General features: G+C 37.3%; 1 protein-coding gene across 2 annotated transcripts in view; it reads right to left on the reverse strand.

Annotated features, from left to right (window-relative positions):
- Nucleotides 1-26,191, reverse strand: part of MARCHF1 (membrane associated ring-CH-type finger 1) — an 84,989-nt gene that overhangs the window by 52,582 nt on the left and 6,216 nt on the right. For both annotated transcript variants that reach the window (XM_040626413.1, XM_008685598.2), the window contains one exon: nt 2,091-2,271. In XM_040626413.1, coding sequence (XP_040482347.1) covers nt 2,091-2,271 — 181 coding nt within the window. The remainder of the gene's footprint in view (nt 1-2,090; nt 2,272-26,191) is intronic.

Genomic DNA, 26,191 nt, shown 5'->3' on the forward strand with positions numbered 1-26,191 from the left:
TGTGGAACATAAGGAATAGCAGGGAGATCGTTAGGAGAAGAAAGGGAAAAATGAAGGGGGTAAACAGAGGGGGAAATGAACCACAAGAGAGTTTGGACTCCAAGAAACAAACTGAGGGTTTTAGGGGGGGGAGGGGGATGGGCTAGCCCGGTAATGGGTATTAAGGAGGGCACGTATTGCATGGAGCACTGGGTGTTATACACAAACAATGAATCATGGAACTTTACATCAAAAACTAATGATGTACTGTATAGTGACTAACATATCATAATAATAAATTTTTTAAAATTTAAAAAATGGGGGAGGGATAGATAACATGAAGAAGAGAAAATCGGAATATTTTATTATCCTAGATTGTTGCTCTTGAATTGAAATATTACATTTGACAAAGTTGAAATGAACATTTTATATAGATGGAAGTAAAAAAAAAAATCCATTAAGGAATATACAGACTCTATGAAACAATTTGTAGGTCCTTGAGGGGCACGAAGAGAAATTTATAGAATCTCTAAGCACAATGTGTTCTTTAGCTACCCCAGACATCACACAGCATCTGTTCAGTGGATGAAGCAAGGGGCAGAGAGTAAGGGTCCATTTCTATTTCTGGCATTGATTGCTCTGGGATCTGGAGGAACAGAGTGTCACCTTTTGTCACTCAAGGTACCCCATAAGTTAAGAAAAGACAATGCGTAGCCCAAAGGCATTTTGGACATCAGTCCTGACATCTATAAACCATTTGCACATTTTTAAAATCAAGGCAGTGCGAAAACAAGGAATGCTATTCTCCCTGTTCGTGATTTACAGAATTAATGAAGAATTGCAACGGCCAGCAACCCATCAGATTCCTATTGGAATATCTTGTTTGTTTTACATCTCCCCTCATCCTGGAGCTCATCGTGTTTATTTCTAAGCAATGTTCTTTTCATCCACTCTTGCTTTGCATTTAATTTAAATGAAAAAGTAGCTCTAGGCAGAATCATTATTTAAATTGCAATCTCTGGAGCGCCTGGGTGGCACAGTCCTTAAGCCTCTGCCTTCGGCTCAGGGCGTGATCCCGGCGTTATGAGATCAAGCCCCACATCAGGCTTCTCTGCTAGGAGCCTGCTTCTTCCTCTCCCACTCCCCCTGCTTGTGTTCCCTCTCTCGCTGGCTGTCTCTCTCTCTGTCAAATAAATAAATAAAATCTTTAAAAAAAATAAATTGCAATCTCTATACTCTCCTTTGGAAATTGAGGCATCCAAAAATGTAAGACTGCAGTTAGGTAAAAAGATAAGTTACATGCTAAAACCCAGGGCCCCAGCTATAGGGCATGAATACATAAAGTTCCTTGTCTTCATTTGTATCCTTCACAAGTTGTCCTTTGCTAGTTTTGAGTGAGATGCTAACGATATTTGACTCATATGCTCACCTTCATTCTTTAGAAAAATGTTAAGTGAGAAATTTGAAGATCAAGTTTGTATATAAAAATATGCTTACCTCTCTCTTACAGCTTGATGCACAATATGGAAAATAATACTTTTTCTATCTACAGTTATACATGAACTATCACACCAAATTCCCAAATAAAGGCAAACCCAAAAAAGAGTTCACACTTTATGGAAGAAAACATTCTCTTCTATTACCTAATGTCCGATTTTCAGGAAATTAGGTGAGTTCATATTATTTAATGTAATCGATTATCCTAACCTTCCAGGGAACTGACCTCAGTAAGTACAATGTTCTCACAGTTCCAGCAATTCAATTACATCAAATTATATTTATTTTTCATATATAAATATAAATAAATAAAATATATATATAATGTTGCACACATAAACACATACATCACACACACACGCACACACGCATACGCACACATTCTTTTTTTGATTTTGAAGAATGATATAAAAATCAGGGGCCCTAGAACATAAAACAGAGATGAAGGATTATTTGCAAACACTTTGCTGTTTTACATATTGAGCCCAACAAAAGACATGTACTCTTCATGGATATTAGCATGTTACCAAATTCTACTGGGGAAGAAATGGATTTTTAAAACATGCCTGCTTTGCAAGTGCTCCCTTTCAAACCAATTCCTGCAAATACCATACCTTCCGGAGGGGTTTGAGTTTAGTCTCCATTATGAAGTCATACTTGCAGAGCTCACAGCAGCGCGTATCTGAGCTCTTGATCCACTGGTGGAGACAGGACTGGTGGACAAAGCGCAGGGTGCCCGTGCAGCGACAGGGTGTGATGAGAGGGCTCTCTTCATCCCCTTCACAGTGACAGATCCTGGAGAAGGACACAGCAGTCAGGATGAGATCTCCCGGAGGGTATTTCACACCTGTGCATTTCCTCCCCGGCTCATACCAGACTGCATTAGAAACTGCAACCTGAGATTTAGAAAGCGTGCACATTTCACTCCAACCTGATCTAGAACTGAAGCTAGGCTCAATATAACAGTCTTCCGCTTGCTACTTACATCATATGATGAGCCGTTAGATACTAGTACCTCAAAAATGCACTATCATTTCATTCCTACACTAACGTGATTTTAACAGCACAACTATTGAGCCATATCCCCAGCTTAATCTATTTCTAGCTCAGTGTCTATAAGCATAAGCTTGACTTCACATATAAAAGTTGCGATTTATAGGCATTGTAAGGAATGTTTGAATCTGATAACGTTGTTGTTTTATTGTGGTGACAGTTTTATAGAAATGTAATTTAGTACCTATGATATCCTACCAATGTAGAAGAATTACGATAAATCTTAACATGTTACCAAAGAATAAGTGAATATTGAAAATTTCAGGTTGGAAATACTGTATTTTCCTAGGAAGATACGTGCATATTTGGTCACAATGAATGGCCTAAACTGTCAATAATCATTGTTTAAAAGTTGCAAAGATACCTGATTGCATAAAGTTGTTCAAGTACAGTAAATTCTCGTTTTAAAATGTTAGTTATTACATCTCCCAAGGAATTTGGAGTTCAACTACTTTACTGAATTACTATGAATTCAAATGTCATAGATTCACAGTCTATGAAATCTTCATTATTCTCATCTACAAATTTTAAGAAAGAATTTGCTTTTCTCATTAGATTAGATAAGCTTTTCATATCTCAAGATCATGAATTCAAATCTTAGTACTTCAGTAATTCTTGTGATTTTTCCAGCCGTTAGAAGTTGTTAATAAATTTGATTGGAAATATTTTTTGAAATCTTTTAAAAATATGAATGGCGTATTTCAAAAAATGCCTATAAAGTTACTTTTTTGAGTTGAGTTGTAGCAGCAGGCTTGAAGAACATTTGAATTTCTCCTCCTTTTAGGTCTATATGCCCTATCCTCCAGAAGTATGAGTTTTAAAGAATGGATTTTTAAAACACACTTATCTATCTTAGCTGTTTTCTCAGGGGAAATGAAATGCTCTAATTGTTACTGCAGTAAGATACAGGAATTGAAACCAAGCCCTTCCCTAACCTCAAAATAAAGAAGTATGACACAGTACACCAGTATTTTGAATCTCTTTTTCTTAAGTTAAAATAATATAATCAAAAAGGAGCACTGACTAAAATCCCTAGGGTGGGAGTGATGAGATGAGATGAGATGAGAGCATAGGGAATTTCAAAATCAGGTCCTCCTTCTCTCCTCGCCTCCCCGGACTAAGGTAGAAGGTAGTAGTGTTAGATGTACCACCCTAAATAAAAGGCTGGCGTGGTGGGGAAGAACTAAAAACTATCTGAAGTCTATTCTTCATATTCTATTCTATTCATATTCTAATATGAAAGTCCGGAATATCTCCTCTCACCAAATGTGAAGGTCCTAGGAATCCGGGTTTAGTGTACTTTGTATCACACTTGTTGCCAATAGAATATTGGCTCATGATAGGTGTTCAGTAGATGTTTGTTGAGTAAAAGAATTGTTTCATCAACAAACTACGACTTATTATAAGAGCAATCAGTGAAAGCAAATCTGGGTTTCTATAGCACATTTGGTTGTAGTATTTATTTTTGGAGCTGTTGAAACCTAATGAATTATACGGCATGAGAGGTTGATATTTCTTATGTCCTTGAATCTCTTATCTCTCTGCCTCTACACAAAGACACTCCTTTAGATTAGGAGTCAGCAAACTATGGCCCAATTCTTACTGTGGCATGTTTTCGTAAATAACGTTTTATTGAAACACACCCACACACATTTGTTTATGTATTGTTTAGAGTTGTGTTTGCACTGTAACTGCAGAATTGAGCATTGCTGCAAAGACCATATGGTCACAAAGACCAACATATTTACTACCTGTCTCTTTACAGGAAACATTTGCTTACCCTTGCCTTAAATATGGTGATTCTGGGGTGCCCGGGTGGCTCAGTCAGTTAAGTGTCTGACTCTTGGTTTCAGCTGGGGTCATGAGTTCAGGGTGATGAGGTTGGCCCCACCTCTGGCTCCACTCTGAGTGGGGGAGTCTGCTTGTGATTCTCCCTCTCTCTCTCTGTCCCTTTCCCACGCCACTCCCCTCACGTATGAGTGTGCCCTCTCTCTCAAATAAGTAAAAAAATCTTTTAAAAAATGGCGATTCTGAGTTAAAGACAATATATGACTATTACCAACAATAATAAAACCAAGTTTACAAAATCCAACATCTGCAAGTAACAAAAGTTGAAGTAAAGGTTACATAGAGAAGCACACAATAAAAACAAAAGCCCTTCCTGGCCCAGCATTGAAACCTGCTGATCCATGAACGGTCTGCAGGGAGAATGGCAACATTTCTCATTTGAAAAAGAAAAAGTTGCAATTAATGCCATCTGATAATTTATTACTAAAAAAAGATCACATCAAATGTTGCACAGCTGCCAAGATGATTCTGAGGCTCTGGTTTCTTTCTTTCTTTTTTTTTTTTTTACTGACATGAAAAAAGTAATTTATTCATAAGCAGATTTAAACAAAGACCTTGCTGATTACTGGGTTCAACCTGGCCTGAACAGTTTACTGATTGTAGTCCAACTTCCCATGTCTTACAGATTCATTTTTAAAAATGTCTGCTGAAACTGTTACCTGAAGCACCACCAGCAATTTCATTTCTTCATAAAATTAAGGTTATTTCCCATTGGGAAAATCAAAAGCTTGGTGTGTTTTCATTCCCATTTCACAAGATTTATTTTTACAGGATTTTAGCATTTTGATTTTCTCTAAATTATCCAACTTGAGTTGGACCCCAAGAGTCTTTTTCAAATCATGTTCAGATTGTTCTAAATGAATTTAAGAGCTAAATATCAACTTCAAATATCTACTAGAAATAAAAAATAATGTGATGATGCCATTACGAAAAGAATTAAACAATTCTTAAGCTGATATATTTTACACTAAACATAATTGCTAAATTATAAACGAAAACATAGTAATAAAAACAGACATGTTTTTTTCCAACAGATTAATTGTGTAGAGAAAATGATTTTAATAATAAAATTGCATTGTAAAATATTCATAATTTTAATGCATTTTTACCTTACGGGAAATTGAGGCTTGGGAACTGAGTGATTCTATAAAATTACTGGTGATTGACACTGGTGTCTGTCACCTACTGACAAGAACAAGCTGAATTCACAAATTTTATTGGCATTTTACTCTTTTAACTGTCTGCTTATAGTCTAATCAGTATATGTTGAGACTTTTACCATTTATGACTTGAATAAGCTACTACTTCCATATAACTTCTGGCTTTCTGTGAAAAGTAAACCACCAAATAGTATTAGGAAAATCAAATTCTGGAAATTGTGTGTGTGTGTGTGTGTGTGTGTGCACACTGAAAGTCCCTTTCTTAATGTTTGAGTTTTAAGAAAAGTAGGTTTTTGTTTGCTTTTGTTTTGGTCTTACATATCTTAAAATGATCTCCCCTGCGTCCCACCCCCTCCCTTGTCAAGACTTTTTGGTTTTGGTAGAATTTTTTTTTTCTACATAAGCATTTTTTTTTCTTAAATAATTTATTGCTAAAAAGAAATTTTTGTGAGGGTCATAGTGATTATGTAATTTTGGGATTTTTTTCATTCATATATTCATTCATTCACATTTTCTTAGTCCTTGGCTATATGCAAAGAAAATTAGACAATAGCATCAGCATGTAGGGTGAATTGAGAAGGAGAGAGCAGAATCTAGAAGCAGATAAAACCCCATTTGGACAACTATTACAATCATCCAGAGAGTAAGAATCTGGAACAATACTGTGACACTGGGGAGGAGACTGGAGACCCTCAGTCTGCAGAATGCGAAGAGATGTCCAGGACCTTGCTTGGTTTCCATGTTAGCTGTGGCAAGAAAGCCCATTTACAATATGTAACTCCTAAAAGCAGTCCTCCCCATAATTTTCAGACAGCCTCTTAACTCTTTCTTCCCATATTCCATGCTATTTCCCCCCTTTTCTTTCCTTTATTTATTTATTTATTTATTTATTTATTTATTTTTTATTTATTTATTTATTTATTTATTTTTAAGTAGGCTCCACACCCAATGTGGGGCTTGAACTCACAATCCTGAGATCAATAGTCACAGGCTCTACTGACTGAGCCAGTCGGGGTCCTCAGACTGACAAATCTTTCTTTTGGCAAATCTTTCTGATCTATCTCCTCACTTTTGTGCCAGCATTTTCCTCCATACCCCTCTCCAACTAAATAATCTTTAAGCGCAATAATTACAGATACGGCTATGTTTGTAGGCACTTAATCTGAATGTTAATCTTTACTCAAAACTAATTTTCATGCTGCGGAGTTTGGCATTCATCCTTAGATTTCACTTTCCTAAGCTAAAATGATTAGAATCCATGTGGGTGGAAGCCATATTGAAAGGTATTAAACAGCGGACGAGAAGTTAATGCTGAAGTAAATGAGGGCACAGATATAATTTCTTTTTGAGAAATAATAGCATAGCAGTGAAAGAAGAGCAGATTAGAGGCAATTGTATTTTTATTTTTAATTTTCATTTCATTTTATTTTTAACAGGGAAAAGGTGGACTGGTTCTTAAGCTGAACTGAAGGTGCCATAGAGATCTGAATTAAAAAAAAGAATCGGTGAGAGAACGCCCCACGGTTAAATGAAGATTCTTGAGGAATCAAGAAAGAAGGGGAAAGGAACTATAGCAGAGGAGTATCTTTGGACAAGTGGAAAAATACACCGGAGGTAAACAGAGGCTTTTTCCCTATGAGCAAGATGTAGAGAAAATAGGATAACTGAAGGAGACAGAATTGCGGTAGCGGGGTCTTCGGAGGGGTCTTCCTATCTTGAGCGGCACAGCAGACCATGTGTCTGCTCCACAGAAGGGAGGAAGGCATGGGGTTAAGGTCCTGGAGAGGCTGTCAGTAATTAGCAAAAGCCACTTGGAGCATGTGATGGGAGATTATCCAAGCATGAATATCAGCACCATGGAGCGGCGGTGAGGTCCCCGGTGGGATTAGACAGCACAAATGTACAGTGGACGCTGTTAGCACTGCCTTGAGTCAGCAGCGTTCAGCGCTCAGACAGCAAGCCTACGGCTGGTAGCGCAATCTAAAGCGTCTTGAGATCACTAAGTCAGAAATGGGAAGGACAAAGGAGTGAAGGTCTCTGATGCATCAGCGAACACAGTGTGAAAACAGTTGGTCATAAGGTCTAGACTCTGCCGGGAGACGAGGGAAGCCATGTTGTGGTTAATGCATCATGGGGAAAGGATGGGTTTGAGAGACTGGAACTTACAACAATGGTGAAGAATCGATGTTGAAAGTGGGACGAAATGGGACAAAAGTTGTCTATGTGTAGCATATTCATATCCCTCATGGATGAATTCATATCCTTTTTGTTGTCCTTTTTCCCCCCCACTGTCACAGGAAAAACGTTTTAAAAATATGAAATTATTTGGTATTTGAGATTCACAAACAAACCAAATCCTGGCTCACATGCTCACTTTCTGCTCCAGTAAACTGGAGAGGTTCTTAGTTTACTCATGTGTGAACGAGGTTAAAAATACCTCTTAGGGTGTCATGAGGATTAAAGGAGGTGAAAGAGTGCAGTACCTGGCACGTTATAGGCAAATAGTCGTTAATTTTGTCATGGGACGATGGGACACTACTGCTACTACTGCCGAGATTGTTTACCTGTGCCATTGCTCTCCCCGCACTGGGACTAATTGTTTTTAACCGCTGCTTGGGTAAGTTGGTTAGAGCCAATGTTTGTAAGGCCAAGGTCATGAATTCTGACTCCGTACAGTGGAGTTAGCTACTGACACCTTTGAATCCCTTCATCGGTCAAGTCACAGACACGTCTCAGGGAAAGCTAGGTGAGGGAGTATATTTAGATCTGTATATTGGGCGGTCTCAGATAAGTTTTCAGACACTTGGTTTCCTTACCTTTGAAATGTTACACAGCTATTGTAAGGCTCAAATAGGATATATGAGAAAATATTACAAAATGTAAACACTATCCCAAAGGTATTATTGCCAATATATATGTGATCAATAAAATCAACAAAAATTTCTGCTAGTTAATAAATGCAATGCATTGCATGTTTTTATAAGAGCAACTCATTTTTTCATGTCTGCATTTCAGTTTATAGGACTCTGTCATTTTTCACCTTAGAGAACTCTGATGTAAGAAAGGGAGATCTACCCCACTACTTGGAGTAGTTTTCTGCTAAGCTACCAACACCCTCCTTACAGTCAAGTCTGAAAACCTTTTCTAGTTCTTTATTTTTCCTGACTTTTTTTGTGTGTATTGCTGGCTACCCCTTCCTTCTTGAAACTTTTCCCTTTGTGGCTTCTGTGACTACTAGCCTTAAAGTTGGGAAAAGTGGAATTAGAAGGGCATGTAAGATGATTGTAGGGGTCAAATGGTGACTACTTATGGAGCACAGACCAAAGATGTTAGATTTCTGGAGCCTAGGAAGGTAAGAAATGATAGGTGAGATGAAAATATGATATGATTTGGTAGGTGAGATATCATGGTGAGAGACGACAGGGAAATAATATAGAATTCGACAGATCTAAATTCATGGCTAAGTCTCTTCCATGAATTCAAAATTATAGGTCAAAGGGACACCTTTTAAAGTATGAGTGTGGGATGTTAACTAGACTTCTTGTGATCATTTCACAATATATACAGATATCAAGTCATTGTTATACACCTGAAACTAATATAGTTAATACATCAATTATAAAAGTAAAAAATAAAATATGAGTGCAGTAATTTTGAGACAAATACAGAGAACTACCAACTACCATATTTCACATTTTGGAGAGGGGAAAAAAAGCAAGGAAGGGGAAATTACATGACAGCTGTGTTTAGATATGTGAAAAACTATTGTGCAAAATGGTTGCTGGTCTTGTTCTGTCCCACAAGTAGATCCAGTGAATAGAAGTTAAAGGGAACAACTTTCCCTAAAATACACGCGCGCGCGCACACACACACACACACACACACACACACACAGAGCCTTCCAAAGATGGAATGAGTTACCCCAGGACAGTGCAAATTTCCCATCATTGAAAGTACTCAGATATAAGTAGGGTATTTATAGGTAGGCATAGTGTAAAAGGAGCTCATGCAAGGGTAATTAAATAAAATGACCTCAGGTTTTTTTCTAATGTTGCAATTCTGTTATTTTTTCTTTCCCACAGACCGATTTCTAATCCCGCCCTCCTGCCACTATTTCTTTTTCAGCATTTCCCCTCTGCTTGTCTTGGGAGTTTTGCACTTCAACTTCCAGCATTACTCCTAGACTTGTGGTTTTAAAACATTTATCTCCCAAACCAACCTCTGCTTCTCTGATAGCAAGAAACTTCAGCTAGTTCTCTAACTCCATCAATTTGGTATTCCCAATAGGACACTTAATGCTTCCTGCATCTCACCATCTCTTAAACTAGCCTTTCTTCCCAAAGATGCCATTCCATAAGTATACCATTCTCAGCTTGCTTTTATCTTGGAGCCTTCCATATTGTTTAGACTCAGTTTTCCATATCTTCTTTCTTTTCAACCTTACTATTATCTCCTAGTAGTTTTGAATGGTCAACAGGTACATGAACTGTCTTTAAGACTTTGCTATTTTCAAATCATTCTCAAAACATACAGTTATTCAGATCTTCTTAAAATAATGTCACTCTTTAAGAACTCATCAATCAAATGGAGTCCAAATGACTTCACCTGGTTTTCATATGACCTTCCATAATTTGTATTTACCTTACCTCTCCTGCTGTATTTTCCACTAATCCCCAACATACAGGTGTAGTAACATGGTACAAAACTTACCACCTGATAAGCTATGGGTTTTGCCACAAATCCGTTTCCCCCATGCCAAGATCTTGATTTCTATCAGCCTGGAGGCTAGGTCAAGGCTACGGGGTATATAGTCCATTAACCCTCATTGATTCAGGAGTGTTATCATGTTCTACACGTGTCGTGATGTGAAGAATGTTGGGGAACACTGGTGTGGTTGTCAAAATACAATCAGCATTAGAATCATGGTTCTGCCTGTCTATGTCTGTTTAATTACTTGATCTCTCGTGTTTTCAAGTTCTTAATAAAGTAGGAAAATTCTACACTCCACAGGATTGTTTGTTAAGATTAAATTAAGTCATCAATAAAGGTTAAACAGTACTTTTTCAGTCAATGTTGAGATGCTTATTTCCTCAACCTACTGCACTCTGGGAGTATCTGCCTCTGGGAATTTTCTCAAATATGATCTCGTACCTGTGATATCCTCCCTCTTCTCATAATACCTCATCTAAATTTAAGCTATTAGAATAGCTCACACCCTTAATGAAACAGCCTCTAGATCTTCTACACAGATCTGGTCTTTGTTGGTTGCTAATTATTTCATCTATGCAAGGTGGTATTCATTGCTCTTAAATCAAAGACCACAGATCTGGTCTTTGTTGGTTGCTAATTATTTCATCTATGCAAGGTGGTATTCATTGCTCTTAAATCAAAGACCACAGATCTGGTCTTTGTTGGTTGCTAATTATTTCATCTATGCAAGGTGGTATTACAACCTAGATAAATTCTTTTTATTAATTTCTGGCGCAGGCTTTTCTTTGTATAGCACGATGCTGAGAGTAATTTAAGTGAGAAGAGTGTTAAAAAGTCAGGGTAAAGATGGCAAATTACTGGACCAGAAACGGACTGGGAATGCTCTTATTTAAACATGTACGGAGCTGAGATCAAAAGAGATAGCTTAGTGAGATGATTTGGCAATTCTCAGAACTTGTTACCCAGTACCAGTGTTTTGTTTATGTTTCGGGAAAATTCACTTATAATGAAAGTGAGAAGTGTATGATCCTAACATATACCATGCGCTCTTTAATTTGCATTTGAGGAACTAAACTGAGGTGAACCAATTTTATATCCTATCTGAGCATCAGAGGAAGTCAAGCAAGTGGAAAGGAGAAGTAACTCTTACTTCATAAGCAGAGAAGATGGACAGTATTTAATATTATTCTTACTAACAAAGTTTCCACCAACTCTTATTGATTCGGAATCAGCATACATTTTTGGAATTTAAAAAACCTTATAAATCAGATTTCTAAAACTTTCTTTACAGAGATGAAGCAATAAGCTACCTACCATTCAGCCTGAGATTAAGAAAAGCTCTAATTAAAAATACAATTATGACATAAGAATAAAAATATTCTCCGGATAGCTAAAACCATTTTTTGTACTCATAAGATCAGTCATTCTGAATCTGTTAGACAATCTTCTTGACATCTACAGATGAGTGACAGTTCTTCACACACAAGTGATTTTTTAAAGTGTTTTGTTTTCTGAAAGGAATATTTTCAACTCAGAAAAACTTGGTACATAGCATGACTTCCTGAGTTTAATTTCACACCCTAATTTGTCATCACTGACTTGTTCAAAACCTCAGACCATCTGCACAGAGCTGCAGGGAATGATCAGCAATAAAGACAGTGACACAGCAATGTTCCTGGCTCCTGACTTGATCCTGGAGCTGATACAAAGTTACAGCTCATCAGCCACATTTACTTTCCATCAGATGCCACACTGATGGAAAACAGTGGAGAAAGAGAACGATCACCTTGCTGCACCAATAATGGAAGCAGGGAAGCCAGTTCTTATTTGAATTTATAGGTATGTTGGTTGTGTGAGCTGCAGTGGATCGGGAAGATTCCATCTGAATTGCTCTTCCTGCAGCTGTCATCACCTCTGGTGATGGTTCAAGCCTATTGATACCAGGAGTTTACATCCTGACTGGGTTCGAGAATTCTCACAGGGACTCCTCTGTCCTGTAGAGCCTAGGGAGTTAGTCTCATAGTGGGCTAGGTCCTCTTTAAGGACTTTTGGGGAAGTTTCCATGGGTTCTTGGAGTACATCAGATTTCTCCCCCATGTACTAGCAGGTAGAGTCCCATGAGTCCCAGGCCCAAGTGTATCCAACAACGGAATCAATCTTTCTCAGTAGTCTTGGGATCAACTCAAACCATCCAAATCCTCCAAGTCAAGAGAGACCTAAAGATGGATTCCCCTTCAGGATAATCCCTCCCCTGTTAACCATCACTTTGCTGTCCTTAACTCTGTTGGTGAGCTCAGAGTACAATCTACTTCTGGGTGAAGGAATTGATTTTCCCCAGTAGTATTTACCTTTCCAGAGCCTACCTTATAATTTTGGTGACACCCAGATGAATAAATAGATAATAAATGTTGAATGGGGAGGATACCGATGCAACAATTTTCTCTACATTCTCACCTATGTCACAAACATTAATTTTATGTCAGCTTTGAGATCTTTTTGGGTTGTTTGTAAAATTGATAAAATTAAACTAGAGACACTTCTAAGTAGATATTCTTAAAGTTATCAGCTGTGTGCATTGACTGATGGGACAGGAAAAACGAAAGGACAGATAATATTATTATTTGCTTTCTATGTAGATATAACCAAAGAAATATATTTGGTCAGATACAGAGTAGGGCTTTTGTACACACATCATAACAGAACTACCAGAAAAATCGTTATAACTTTTTAGCCTTTTTCTTTTCTGCATGTGGCAGAGATTCTTAATTCAAATTGATTTTGTGATAGCACTTCTCTGTGATTGCTAAGTCTCTGAATCCTCGGAACCTCACTCTCAACCATGACTTCCTTCCGTTTTCTGTCCACTCATTAATCTTATCTGGCTGAGCGTTACATCAAAGGAATCCTCAAGTTGCCATGGATAATTGACAGAGCACGTAATTTATTTACAGATAACCAAGAATGCATTGAATGAATTAGAAATATGCTTCTGCATATGAATTCTTCTAAACAGGCAAGTAAGTGCGTTGGCACAATACTGCTGCTTTTTAGCAGCTCCACTTTGAATGAAGAATGAATCAGTCTTTAGTCATTTATTCACTTATTCATTCATTTCTTCATTTATTAATCCTTATCTCCACAAATAGTTCATTGCGTATGCACTATGTGTGAGGTTACACAGTGCTGTGATAAATACAAAGATGAGTAAGTCTCAGTCTGCCCTTGACGGACCCCATTCTTTGACAGTTTACACATCGGGTAATTGCACAACTAGCTAGAATCCAAGTTACAATATGATGTGTGCCATACCAAGTGCTGTTGTATGCAAGGGAGGGAAAGATAATGTACAGGTTAGGGGTGGGGGAGGGTGGCCAGAGTCCAATGGAGGATGTAGCATATGAGCTGGAATTGGAGCTTGGGTAGAATTTTGGCAGATGAAGATGGCAGTTGTTAGGATACTCCAGACATAGGAGATACCTTCAGTGAATGCGTAGAAGTAGAATTGACCAGGTAATGGAGTGAAAAATGTGGCCAAGTTTGAAAGGAACACGAGAAAGTTGGTTAGGATTGTAGTGAGATGTCATGCTGAAAAATCAAATAAGATTATGGAAAGCCTAAAATACATTTCCTTCATCCAGTGCCAACATCAACAACTACACACACACACACACACACACACACACACACACACACAGCTTTAAGTGTATTCAGTTGGGAGTGGGAACTCGCCAAAAAATTTGAGTAAGAAAGTAAGATTATAGTAAGATTAATCTGGCTGTGTTACCTCAGAGATCTGAAAGAATAAAAAAGGGAATATTATAATTGTCAAAATCCATAGTAGTAAGAACAAGAAACCAGAGTAATAGTTGGGAGAATGGAGAAAGAGAACAAGAGATACTGTGCAAGTAAAGTTGGTGAAACTGCACCAATCTGTGTAAAGGAGGTGGGGATGAGCTGTGGGGCAATGGGAGTAAAGGACAGACTAACTGGCTGTAGGGTTTTAATTAAAGCTTCTCGGGACAGATGTTCAAGACTCATCTACAGGGTCTCTGAGCATTTGTTTGTCATCCCAGGTACCACTCAGAAACCATCATGTTTGCGATTTAATTTTTAACTTAGTTACATTGTATGGCACATTCATTTTGAAAAACAGAAAGGAGTAGTTTCACACTTTCGCATACATACTACTACCTTGGATGTGAGACATTTCAATGCATAATCACATTTGAAGGATATTTTTCCAAATAGCAGTAGAGTTACCAAGAATATATAATTATTTCAAGTAGTAATTATATTTGCAATAAGGTTTTCCACCTAGCAGTAGAATGACAAATATATAATTAAAAATGTGGTTTCTTATTTCCTCTTTCTAATTCATATTTTCCTAGTGTGTACTATGTCCAGAATGATTCTCATACCACTTCATTGTTCCAACCATCTGTTTCTCAATCATAGAACAGAAAGCACAATTTTGTGGACCCAAATTAAAGTGCCTTATAAAAATTAAATCATAAAACCTTTATGTATTCAGAATCTTGACAGAATTTCCACTTAAACAAAAATAAGTTTTTCCCAAAGGTTATGTGTATGAACTTTTTAACTTGTCATTAACAGAAATAACTGAAAACATAGTATAATCCTATTAAAATTATATGCATAAAAAAGATTAGAAGGAAATGTATCAAAGTCTAAATAATGCTTATCTAGCCAGGTAATTAAGTTTAAATTAGAATAGTTTTCTCTATTTTTAATTTTCTTTACAATAACCACAACTACTGTAATAATCACTAAAATATATTAAAATTAACCGAAAATATAAAGATCGAAGAATAATTTTCCAATTCTACTTCACTTGCTTTTTCTCACTCTCTAGTAAGTTAACAAATTCATGAATGCTTGATAGACTTATATATTTGAATAATTTGGAAAAGTGCTCTGTCTTCTTATCATAAATGTGAATTGCTTTCCTGTTCCCTTCCTGTCCAGCTCAGGAGCGCCCCCCCCCACTTTGTCTTATAAAAAGCTTAAAAATCTCATTATTTTTTATTCATTTTTTAAGGATTTTCATTATAATTCTGGAGTAGTTAACATACAATGTTATATTAGTCTCAGGTGTATAATATAGCAATTCAGCAATTCTATACATTACTCAGTGCTCATCATGGTAAGTGTACTCTTAATCCTTTCACCTATTTCATCCATCCCCCCATCCAACCTCCCCTCTGATAGCCACCAGTTAGTTCTCATCAGTTAATTCGCTATAGGTAAGAGTCTGTTTCTTGGTTTGTCTCTCTCTAGGAGGAGCCCTTGTAACATTTTGGTTATGTAGTAACCAAAGGATTTCCACTTACTGTCATTTATATTTTAACAGAAATAAAAACTTGCAGGTGTTAACCCTATCAGTGAACATCTGCAGTCTGTACCCAGTATACTTATTCACTGGAAGGACGGAAAGTGTTAAGAATGGTTTGTCCCCCACCTCCACCCCGTACATATTCATCAACACCACAGATATCTTGTATTATCTATATTCTGAGTGTATAAAACTTGACACTCATATAGCTATGGTATACGTCTGTGATCTACACAAGTATGGGTATTCACACATTCCATGTTGGTGTATGATCATTCTGCTTCAGTACCTTAGAACTGAAAGAGGCCCCTCCTACTGCATCATTAGCATTTTCACCTGCCTGGATGTGGCTGTGTTCACCTGTGGATGAGTTTCAACTTTTTCGATGCTTCATCACTGTCCATTGGGACTTTCTCAGTGCCTGGCCTTCATTTTGTATTCCTGTAATTTCATCACCTTTTGAACTTTCTTCTTTTTGAGCAGAGTTTTTCACTAGGAAATAATCTAACTGATAAATTGGTATCATTTTTCTTCCACACTCAATATAAATGAATTTCATTAATTATGTACACTAGATGCAATCATTTTGCATTTCCCTTCCCGCTTTGCCTTTTCAAAGATTTATTTATTTGAGAGCGAGAGAGAGCGATCTTGAGCACAAGTGGGAAGGAGGAGCAGGCCCCCCCTGAGCAGGAAGTCCAATGCAGGGGCTCGATCCCAGGACCCCAGGATCATGACCTGAGCCAAAGGCAGACGCTTAACTGACTGAGCCACCCAGGCTCCTTCCCCTTTGCCTTTTCAAATGTCTCTGAAGCAGCTGTCTTTATTTGAAGACAAAAAACAATAAAAAATGTTAACTATATAACTTCAACATGGTGTTTGATGAAAGGTGAAGTAGAACTTTTTTTATGCACAAACTACAAAAGTGAAAAATGCAAATGCAAATGCAAAAATGCAAGTGTAAAAGTAAAAACCTCAAGTATGGTGTTGCCTAAACACGATGTGAGATAGAGAAAATAGAGTAGATCACTGTAGTGACTGACTCCCAGTTTATTAGCTGATATATAATATGAAACAACAGTAACATTACTCCGCTTCCTTGATATTGATGGAAATTGTACCTTTTTTTTGATGCATAGATCATGAAAGAAGGTACAATTCTGGGCTTAATATTTTAAAACCTCTTGATTGTTACTGTACGGAAAGTTGCTTTTTATTTTCAAATTATATTTTAATTTTCAAATAATATCTTCATGTGACTATTCTCTAAAGAAGTACATTGTGAGGGGGCTACCTCTTGATTTCAGCTCAGGTCATGATCTCAGGGTCTTGAGATCAAACCCCAGGCTGGGCTCCACACTGGGTATGGAGCCTGCTTAAGATTCTCTTTCTCCCTCTCCCACTGCCCCTCCCATTCCTCCAAAAAAAAGTACATGGTGAATACAAACTGATAATATCTTCAGTTTGATTTCTTAAAAATAGCATTTTACGTGAGGGTAATCATAACAGCTTTGATAGTCATGGAAGACTACATATCTACTACATACACACATATACATATAAGTTATAAACAGAAGTGTATATATTTCATAGCATAATGAATATTCACAATATATTAGTGAGCCAAAGAGTTTGCTGATTTTTGTACTTGATTCGTTAATGGCGTTGACAAAAAGCAAAGAAATGAGAGACTTACAAATGGAGCCACAAAGATGTCTACATTACTCAGCATATCATTATGATAAATATATTGAAAATTAGTCTGCATGCAAACCCACCACTGGCAAAATCATGAAGAGGCTACAAAACCTAAACACATTTGTGAGCCTTGGTTTTTCACAGAGTGGAATTTGGGCTGAGATGCCCCCCAAGGGATGCTGAAGGATGTGGCTGCGAGATCAGGTGGGGAATTGATACAAATACTCTTTTAACTGGGTGGTATCAACCTATGGTTATACGTGGTCACGTTGCCTCAGCGTCTGGGAAGGTGGGTGGAGGTGGTGAGAAAGAAGAAACATATACTCTTTTTTTCTTTTTTCTATTCTTCTTGAGGCTCTGAAGCAAATTCCAGATAATTTTACCCCAAACTTTTCTCTTCTCCACTATATTGTATGTAGGTCATGCAAAATGATAAAAAATACGTAAATCATGACTTTGGTGATATATCTTTGTATTTCTTATAAAGTCGGTAGGCTCTTGTAATAGCACATTTTATTTAAGACTAAAGTAAAAATGAAACAGAACAAAATAAAACCAAGCATGATATAATTTTAAAAATCATCCTTGCGAGAAAGTTCAAGTTATTGTATGTCATGGGAAATTAAGCCGTTACACACGAATGAATTGATCTTGAGCTATTTATCAAGGAAAAGTGCAGGCTGCCAGTGGATGCAGATAATTTGCTTCTATGACATTTCTTTTCCCACAAATACTGAGTGTCTTCGAGTTTTGGAGTTGGAGAAGCCATCCTTTAAAGCACTTAACATGGCTCTCTAGTTTTATAATAGGACCTTAACCCTGTCCTCTGCCACCCCTCGGTTGTTAAAGGAAGTGGACTTCTGTAATATTCTTGTAATATCTTCATGTAATATTCATTACATGCAGGGAGCCAGAGACATCATCCACTACATTGAAATGTTCTCGTTATAATGACTCATGAAAGAAATTGTACTTAGTCATTCCTCATTACTAACAGAAGTTGTGTCTCATCTGAAACCTGTTTCAGGTTTCACGTGAAACCTGTTCCTTTGCTTTCACTACTGTGCCTATGAAAATTAAGTTTGTAGGAAATTTCCATATAAGCATTTCTGGAGATTTAGTATTTTTCTACCCTTATTTTTGTGTGTCCTGATTTTTCTCAATTTCCTAATTTATCCTTTCAGTGTGTGGGTGTGTGTGCACATGTGTGTAAATGTGTATACACACACTCATATATATGTTTAAATACATGTATACACACATATATCTATATCTATATATATATAGATATATATATATATACACAATATGTCAAGTCATTGAAGAAAGGAAAGAGAAAATCATCAAACAAAAACATGTATCATCTCCTTTATTTGCTTTGTGTTTTGTTGTCCCTGATGTACATGCCTGTATCAGGCTCCGTTTCCTTATACTCCCAAACTCTCTATATTTACCCACTGCAGCATGAACACCCTGCCGTGTAGTACAAGTGTCTGTTTTCTCATCTGTAGCTTCCACTTCAGTGGTTCTCAAACTTCAGTGTGCATCAGACCCTCACAGAGATCCAGGTAAACTAGATAGCTGGGACTCACTCCCAGAGTTTTCAATTCAACAGGTCTGTGTTGGGATCCAATAATCTGCATTTTAACAAGTTCCCACGTGATTCTGATGCTCCTGGTGCAGGGTCTATACTTTGAGAACCGTGGATTTCTTTGTTTGTTTGTTTGCTTCTTCTGCAGTGTCATTTGAAAGTGAATTGCAGCTAGATGAGAAATTTGAGGTTTGATCCCAAAGGAAAGTTGTAAAAAGCAACTGCATCTTCTATTTCCACCAATAAACTTGTCAAGTTGGAGAACCACTTTCCCAAATGGTTTTAAGAGCTGAAAGGAAAGAATCTGTACCAGTTGTTCACCCCCAGGCTCCATTCTAGTGTTTCCAGGTTATAGAAGTGCTGCCAAGTGGACCTCCTGCCCAAAATATGGTTCTTGCAATATCTGTATCTTCTGGGCATCAATTTGTTCACTTGAGATTGGGCTAAACAATCAGTCATTCTCAGCCCTGGCTGCTAGTGAAAATAATCTAGGATGTTTTTTAAAAATGTGCCATGTTGAGACATCCCTTCCAGGGGGATCTGGATGGGGTCTTGGCAGGAACTTTTTTTTTTTTTTAAACTTTCCGGGTGATTCTAATATGCAGCCCAGATTGAGAACCACTGGGTGAAATGATCTTTCTGGTTCTTTCTGGTTTGAACTGATAGAAATTTGAGACTTTCAAATGCTGGTTGGGATCAAGACTCCTCTAATGCATGGGACATTCTGACAGTGTCTACGACTTCTATTTCATCCTAGTTATTTCTTTTTCTTCCTTTATTCCACCATTGTTTTCTCCAGTGTTACTGTCGGAAAGTGTGGCAAAACATTTTAATTTGATCACACCCTCTGAGAGTTGCGACCTAGCTCAGATCAAAATACCTTTAAAATAAAGACATCAGAATTTATTAAGGTGAGGCTCTGAGGGACCAGATAAGAACAAAGGGGTACAAGTTAAGCAGGAAATAGGAAGGAGTCATGATCATTTGTTAGATAACCATGAAGGAAGGAAGAAGGTTTGCAGTATAATATCTAAAGTAAAAGCCATCTCCAAGAAGCTTTCCAAACACGGGGACTCCTGCACTATTGCGTCTTCAGTTCTGCATAAACCTGGAAGTGAGCGAAGGGGAATTAATAGACTCCTAGAGTCCTCCTTGTATCTGACAGAGGAGGCAAGGAGAATATCAGGCTGAGTTTAAGGCCGTCAGAGTGCTACGCAGCTCAGCCAGGCTCTTCCAGGGGCATTTTAATTTCTGAACCCAATTGACACTGGTGTTTCAATTTGCCTGTGTCTGAAGACGCCTGCAGAAGATTTGAAATGAATGTGTAACTACTCTGCAATGGTTATAAGGAAGATGAGAACCTAAACATGGTAACTAGAAATGGAGGAAATGTTCATGCTATGAATAAATTCTCAGATATAAATCATGATTTGGTAGCAACAAGCACTGTACTACCCAGTATTCATCAGTTTATACACAGTGTTCATTTTCTGTTTGCATATATATATATATGTATATATATATTTAAAAATGGATTAAAAATGAATCCTGAACACATATTGTTCTTAAATTAAGAAGCAGATAAACCTAATTGGTATTTTTTTCTTATTTGGTATTTTGCACTTTGGTATAATTGGTATTTAACAAACTTAGAAATTAACAAACAAAAGATAAATGTACAGTTTAAACAGCTTTATAATATGTGAATACTGACTTGTCTGTCTGAAGGAGCACCATACTTCTATCTATTTAGCCTGAAGTTTCCTGACGTTGGAAAATTCCTGATTAATCTTCAAATTTACTTGAAGATGGTTTTAGAGGTAGAGAAATGTCCATTTATTCTTTTGTCTTCTCTAAAAGCACAACTTGTTAAATAACTGGCCTACAGAATACATGCTATTTCCAAACATCAGAGTGAACTATTTAGCTAAATTAGAACAGTATTAATCAATCTACATGGTTTTGATAATCTACTAGTCAAGGTAATCAGTATTATTGATGACACTGTCATTCCACTCCTGGACAGATTAAACTCCCAAATTGAGAACAATCAGGACAAAAAACCTTGCTAAGAAGAAGGCATGTCTTTGAAAGATATATGTTTTAAAAAAAAGATATAAAATTTCATTTCTGTAAGCCTTTCAAGTTATTTGTCTCATAAATTTTATGTGTGTGTATAAATATCAGTGCCTTAATTCATCACTTTTGTTCATATAACATATAAATTACTTGGATAAATGCTGAAAGACTGTGAAATCACACTATACACTCATAACATTAGAATGTGGTGCTAATTAACTTTTTCTTTGTTGGAGAACCCTTTACTCCTTAGAGTAAAGTAGCATAGTGTATATCTGAATTTTTGCTGAGGACGGCAATAAACATAATTATTCATTTCCAAGAAAGAAATTAGTTCTACAACACTATCATTCTAGTAATGCATACATTTGCAATACACAGCCATTTTTCTCATTTTCTGATCACATATATAAGGAGAGAGCCATTTTACCTTTTCCAAGTTTGACCCCTCCCAGTAGAGAGAAAGCAAGAGTTGAAAGTGAGACCCTGTGACTCTGTGTTGAGTAATCCCAATGAACTGACCCGTGATAGGTTACTAATGGTGTTCGCATCTGCATTTCCTACCAACTCAGCTGTTATTAAAATGAACAGGAGAAAGATTATTATTAATTCCTACAAGACTCAGCAAAACAAAGGCAAAGTGTAAGGAAAAGAATAAATTTATGAGCTTTCTTAAGAGTCTGTTGCCTGTTGGAAATAAATGATTCTCATTAGGTCACTTAGGAGAATTTTATCACCTGAATACTGAAAACTCTGAACAGCGATCTTCTACTCATGGAATGGACTTTGACAATAGAATGTCAGTCTCATCTTTGTAAAGAAAAAGTAACAGAAAGAAGTAGCAGAATACATTTTAAAAATTTAAAAAATCTGTTACTGAGTGAATATAAATCTAGGACTAAGAGGGAGAAAATGAAAGGACACAGGCTGATTCAATATTAGAAAGAATGTTTTCACAATTAAAGATTCTAAAAGGAAAGAGGTTGTCCTAGGAAATAGTATGTCCAAGGAAGAGAGAGGTGATAATATGTGCTGATGTTCCAAGGGTCTTCAAAGATCAGATTGGAGAATGACCTAGATGATCTATGGGTCTATGTTATAATAATTATCTGAAAGGTTAAGGTAAGAAGAAGTCTGTTTTTTTCTCTAAATAAATACGGAGAGCACAACTACTAACTGAAATGTTATTTTACTTTAAAAATCTTATTTGTAAAGCATATTTGTCTCAGTTTTTAAATTTCAAATTTATCTGGAGATACATGGGGAAACATATATCAAACTGTGCTAAATGTGAAATCTAGATGTTTCATGACGTCACTCCCTTAGGTCCAAGTTCAATTGCCTTCTTTGGTTGTATCTGCATTTAAATGATGTACTGTAGAGTGAAGTTACATTTCCTGCCATCTGTGGCGACATGAACTCATAGTTATGGAACTCAACAGGACTTCCAACAATGCTTTTCTATCCTGCTGTGCTTAGCACAGCCATACTTAACAAAAATAAACGGGATACCCAGTTAAGTTTGAATTTCAGATAAATAATGAGTACTTTTTAGTATGTGTATGTCCCATTGAAAAATTATTTGTTGTTATCTGAAATTCAAATTGCACTGTTGTATGACCCTGCAAGCAACCCCTTGCTCTATAAGACCATCAAAAAGAAATATCTGTATCTGTATATAAAATATCTGTATCTGTATATAAAATATCTGTTTGTAATCTGTAGATCTACATCTGTCCCTGCATCTGTCATTTCCTCTCTTACTTCTATGGCCAAGAAAATCATACTTATTTTCCTTGCCACGGCAATCCTTTTATTTTGGGCTTTGGGTCCCATCCTTTCCTACCTTCTCTGTGGGACCTTAATAAACAAGCATTCTGATCAGTTTTCTTCATTGTCAACTACTCTCTCTTTCTCTGACCTCAAAGATTCTCTAAACTAAAAACATGAATTCATCTAGACGAATTCCTCTATTTGCTACATTCTCTGTCCTTCATACAGTCCTGGGTTTTCATTTGTCTCTTTGGTCATTCTCTTCCTTCTCTTTGTTGGCTTCTTTTCTTCTTTCAGGGCCATTAAATTTTGTTGTTCCCCCAGGGTTCCTCATGCCCTCGTCTGCTCAGTTTACAGATTTTCCATAGGAGATCTTGACAATCACCACCTATGTGCTCAAGAATTCCTAATTTTCATGTAAAGTTGCAAATGCCTCTTCTGAACTCTTTTGGATATCTCTCTTTGGATAGTTGTCTTGTGCCTCAAACTATTATGTATAAAACTGAACTCAGCTCCTCCCTCCTTTTAAATCTGTCTCTCAAGCAGTGTGTTCTCTCAATAGTAAAGGGTACTATAATCTACCATTTCCTAAATCAGAACCTTGAGATCAGATACGTATGTAGGTTATCACCAAATCCTGTTTGATTTGTTTGATTTACTTTCATAACAGTTTAAAAATTCATCTACTTATTTTTTAACTATTTTTTAAAGATCGATTGATCGATTGATTTGAGAGAGTGAGAGTGCACACATGCCCACAAGCTGGGGGAGGGGCAGAGGGAGAGAATTTTCAAGCAGACTCCCTGCTGAGTGTGGAGCCCCACAGGGAGCTCGATCCCATGACTCATGAGATCATGACCTGAGCCGAAACCAAGAGTCAGAAGCTTAATGGAATGAGCCTCCCAGGTGCCCCTCTATCTACTTCTTTTTGTTCTCACAGCCACCAGCCCCAGTTCCCTGGGATACAGCTGTGTTTTTCTAATTGGTTTCCTTTCCCTTCAGTCTTGCCCTCTCCAGTCTGTTTTCCAAAAGCAGCTTGAGTGGTCTTCCAGAACACTAAGGTGACAGTGTCATTCTTTTCCTTAAAAGTCTATAGAAATTTACCCTTGTCATTAAAACACAGTCTAAACTCCTAACTGTGGTTGATAAAGAGCTCCATGGTTGACTACAGTTCCCCTCCACCTACCTGCTGCAAGGCCACATTGACATCCTTTTATGCCTGATCTCACTCATCTCTGGGTGTTCACATATGCCGTATCCTTTTTCTGGAACAGGTTACCCCTTCTCTCTGCTTAACTTATTTTCCTTTGGATTTCTTCTTAATTATTAGTTTCTCAAGGAAACCTGTTTTGTTTTATTAGATACAATGTGTTCCTTTAGCTTCATTCATGGATTTTTTTTTTTTTTTACATTTGCCTGTTAAATTATTTGTTTTACCAAATAGAATATAACTTAATGAGGGGTGGGACCATTACCACATTTTCCACTGTATTTCCAACGTCTAGAACACCCCTGGATACAGATTAAAATTCCCAATAGACAGTTGTTCGCTGTGTGAATGAATGAATGAATGAGTACACAGATATGACAGGGATAAAAGAAGGGTCCATTTTAAGCACAATTCTCTTAAGAGCTCAGGCCTATTATTAAAAAATGATCTAAATCAATCTTACAAATGCTCGTGCTTTGTCAAAAAGCTTGATTGCGTTGCTCTTGGAAAGTAGTTTTCTGTTACGAAAGTTTTGAGTTTTAGAAATGTTCTCTTTCCATTTTCCCATACCTGGTATAAAGTTATTACAACTTGTAAGAATTAAACGAGTCAAAAAATAGATGATTTTTACCATTTTCTCATTTTCCTCAAAAACTTTTCTTAATGAAAAAAATGGGAATATGCATAATGAAGGCTAAAGCAAAACAGTGTAAAGCACACCTTCAAACTCACCATCGAAGCCACGCTAGACTAGAATGTTGTCAGGAGTTACTTACTTTGGGGCTTTTTGATAGAATTAAATGTATCTTATTTGTTTTATCCTGTACCACCCAATTCCCACTGTTCCCACGGTTTTTGCATCTCCTCTTTCAGCATCCTCTAATTTTAAAGCCATTCCAAGAATTCTTTTTGGGCAACTGCTACATGCTAGAATTATTCTGAGTACTGCAGAGCCCAAAAGAGGGATAAGACGTAATTCCTACTTCAAGGAGCTTTGTCCATAGGAAACAGAGAACTAACACACATGAAGCTGCTAGTAATTAAGTGAATTCTAAGTAAGTGCTACCGACTACAAAAGGTTATGGGAATCCAAAGAAAGGAAAGATCGCTGTGGACCAGGATAGTTTGGGAAAGCTTTACGGAGAGGATAAAAATGAGATGAGTGTTGAAGCAAATCTAAATGTGGGCATTTGGAGAGGAAGAGAAAGACACTGGGAAGGGGGAGAGCCTCACTGGATGGTAGCTGAGTGTTATTCTTTTGTTTGTTTTTTCCTGCTTAGAATTTTTGTCCCACTTTTTCTGGTACTGATGCTATTCTTTTTGTTCCTGAAATGTCTTTTCCCCAATTCACAAGGTCCTGGAGGGGTTGCCAATAGTCACATTTTAAATTCAACCTTCCCACCCAAGGACTTGGTCTGGGCATAATGCCCAATGCCCCTGGTGACCGTGATTAGCCCGAGGCTGTGACCTAGGGCAGGCTAATTCTATTCCATCCCTGGCATTGCATGTGTAACTGCTTGAAGAGAACAATTCTCTTCTCTGTTAAGTCATGGCTGGTAAAATGTAAGCCTAAAGCTATCTCTGCCCACAGCGTCTCTTCCCTCTGCTGTACAGAGGAAGCTTGCCTGCAGTTGAAGAAAACAAGAACACACAGAGAAGGAGAACCACATTGTTTGAATCTCTGCAGTCTCTGAAGCCATCTGTATACCTGGATTTCCTATGTCTGTGGCTAATACATCCCTTTCTTGTTTAAGCTCATTTGAATTGGTTTCAGTCAATTTTAACCTGGTAGAAAAATCCTGACCAAAAGAGGTAGTAGGCTAATGGGTGGATGTGGAGAAAGAAGTGTAAAGAAGGATCAAAATGGGACCTTAGCAAGGAGAGAGAGGGCACAGACCAAAAGTAGTATCTGGAGGAACAAATGATGGGATTTGGTTAGAGACCGGGTATAACCAATGCAGGAGAAAAATAGTCAAAACTAGAAATTCTGGGTGTCTGTGAACTCACTGATAAAAAGGGGGGTAGTTGCGATGAGGAAGTGGGTTTGAAGAGACACAATAGGCAAACCATGACATCTGAGTTCCTGGTAAAGCTGGGGCTTTGTCAGTCTATGGTTTTAGTAAGATGACAAACACTTACTGGTACAACAGGGTAAATTGCAAGAAGGTAACCTGACTTTGCTTTGTGTCAGCATTCAATAGAATATGACAGAAAACTGTAATTATGCTTGCCAAACTCAT

The sequence above is a fragment of the Ursus maritimus genome, unplaced genomic scaffold (genome assembly GCF_017311325.1).
Source record: "Ursus maritimus isolate PB19 unplaced genomic scaffold, ASM1731132v1 scaffold_11, whole genome shotgun sequence".
Lineage (NCBI taxonomy): Eukaryota > Metazoa > Chordata > Mammalia > Carnivora > Ursidae > Ursus > Ursus maritimus.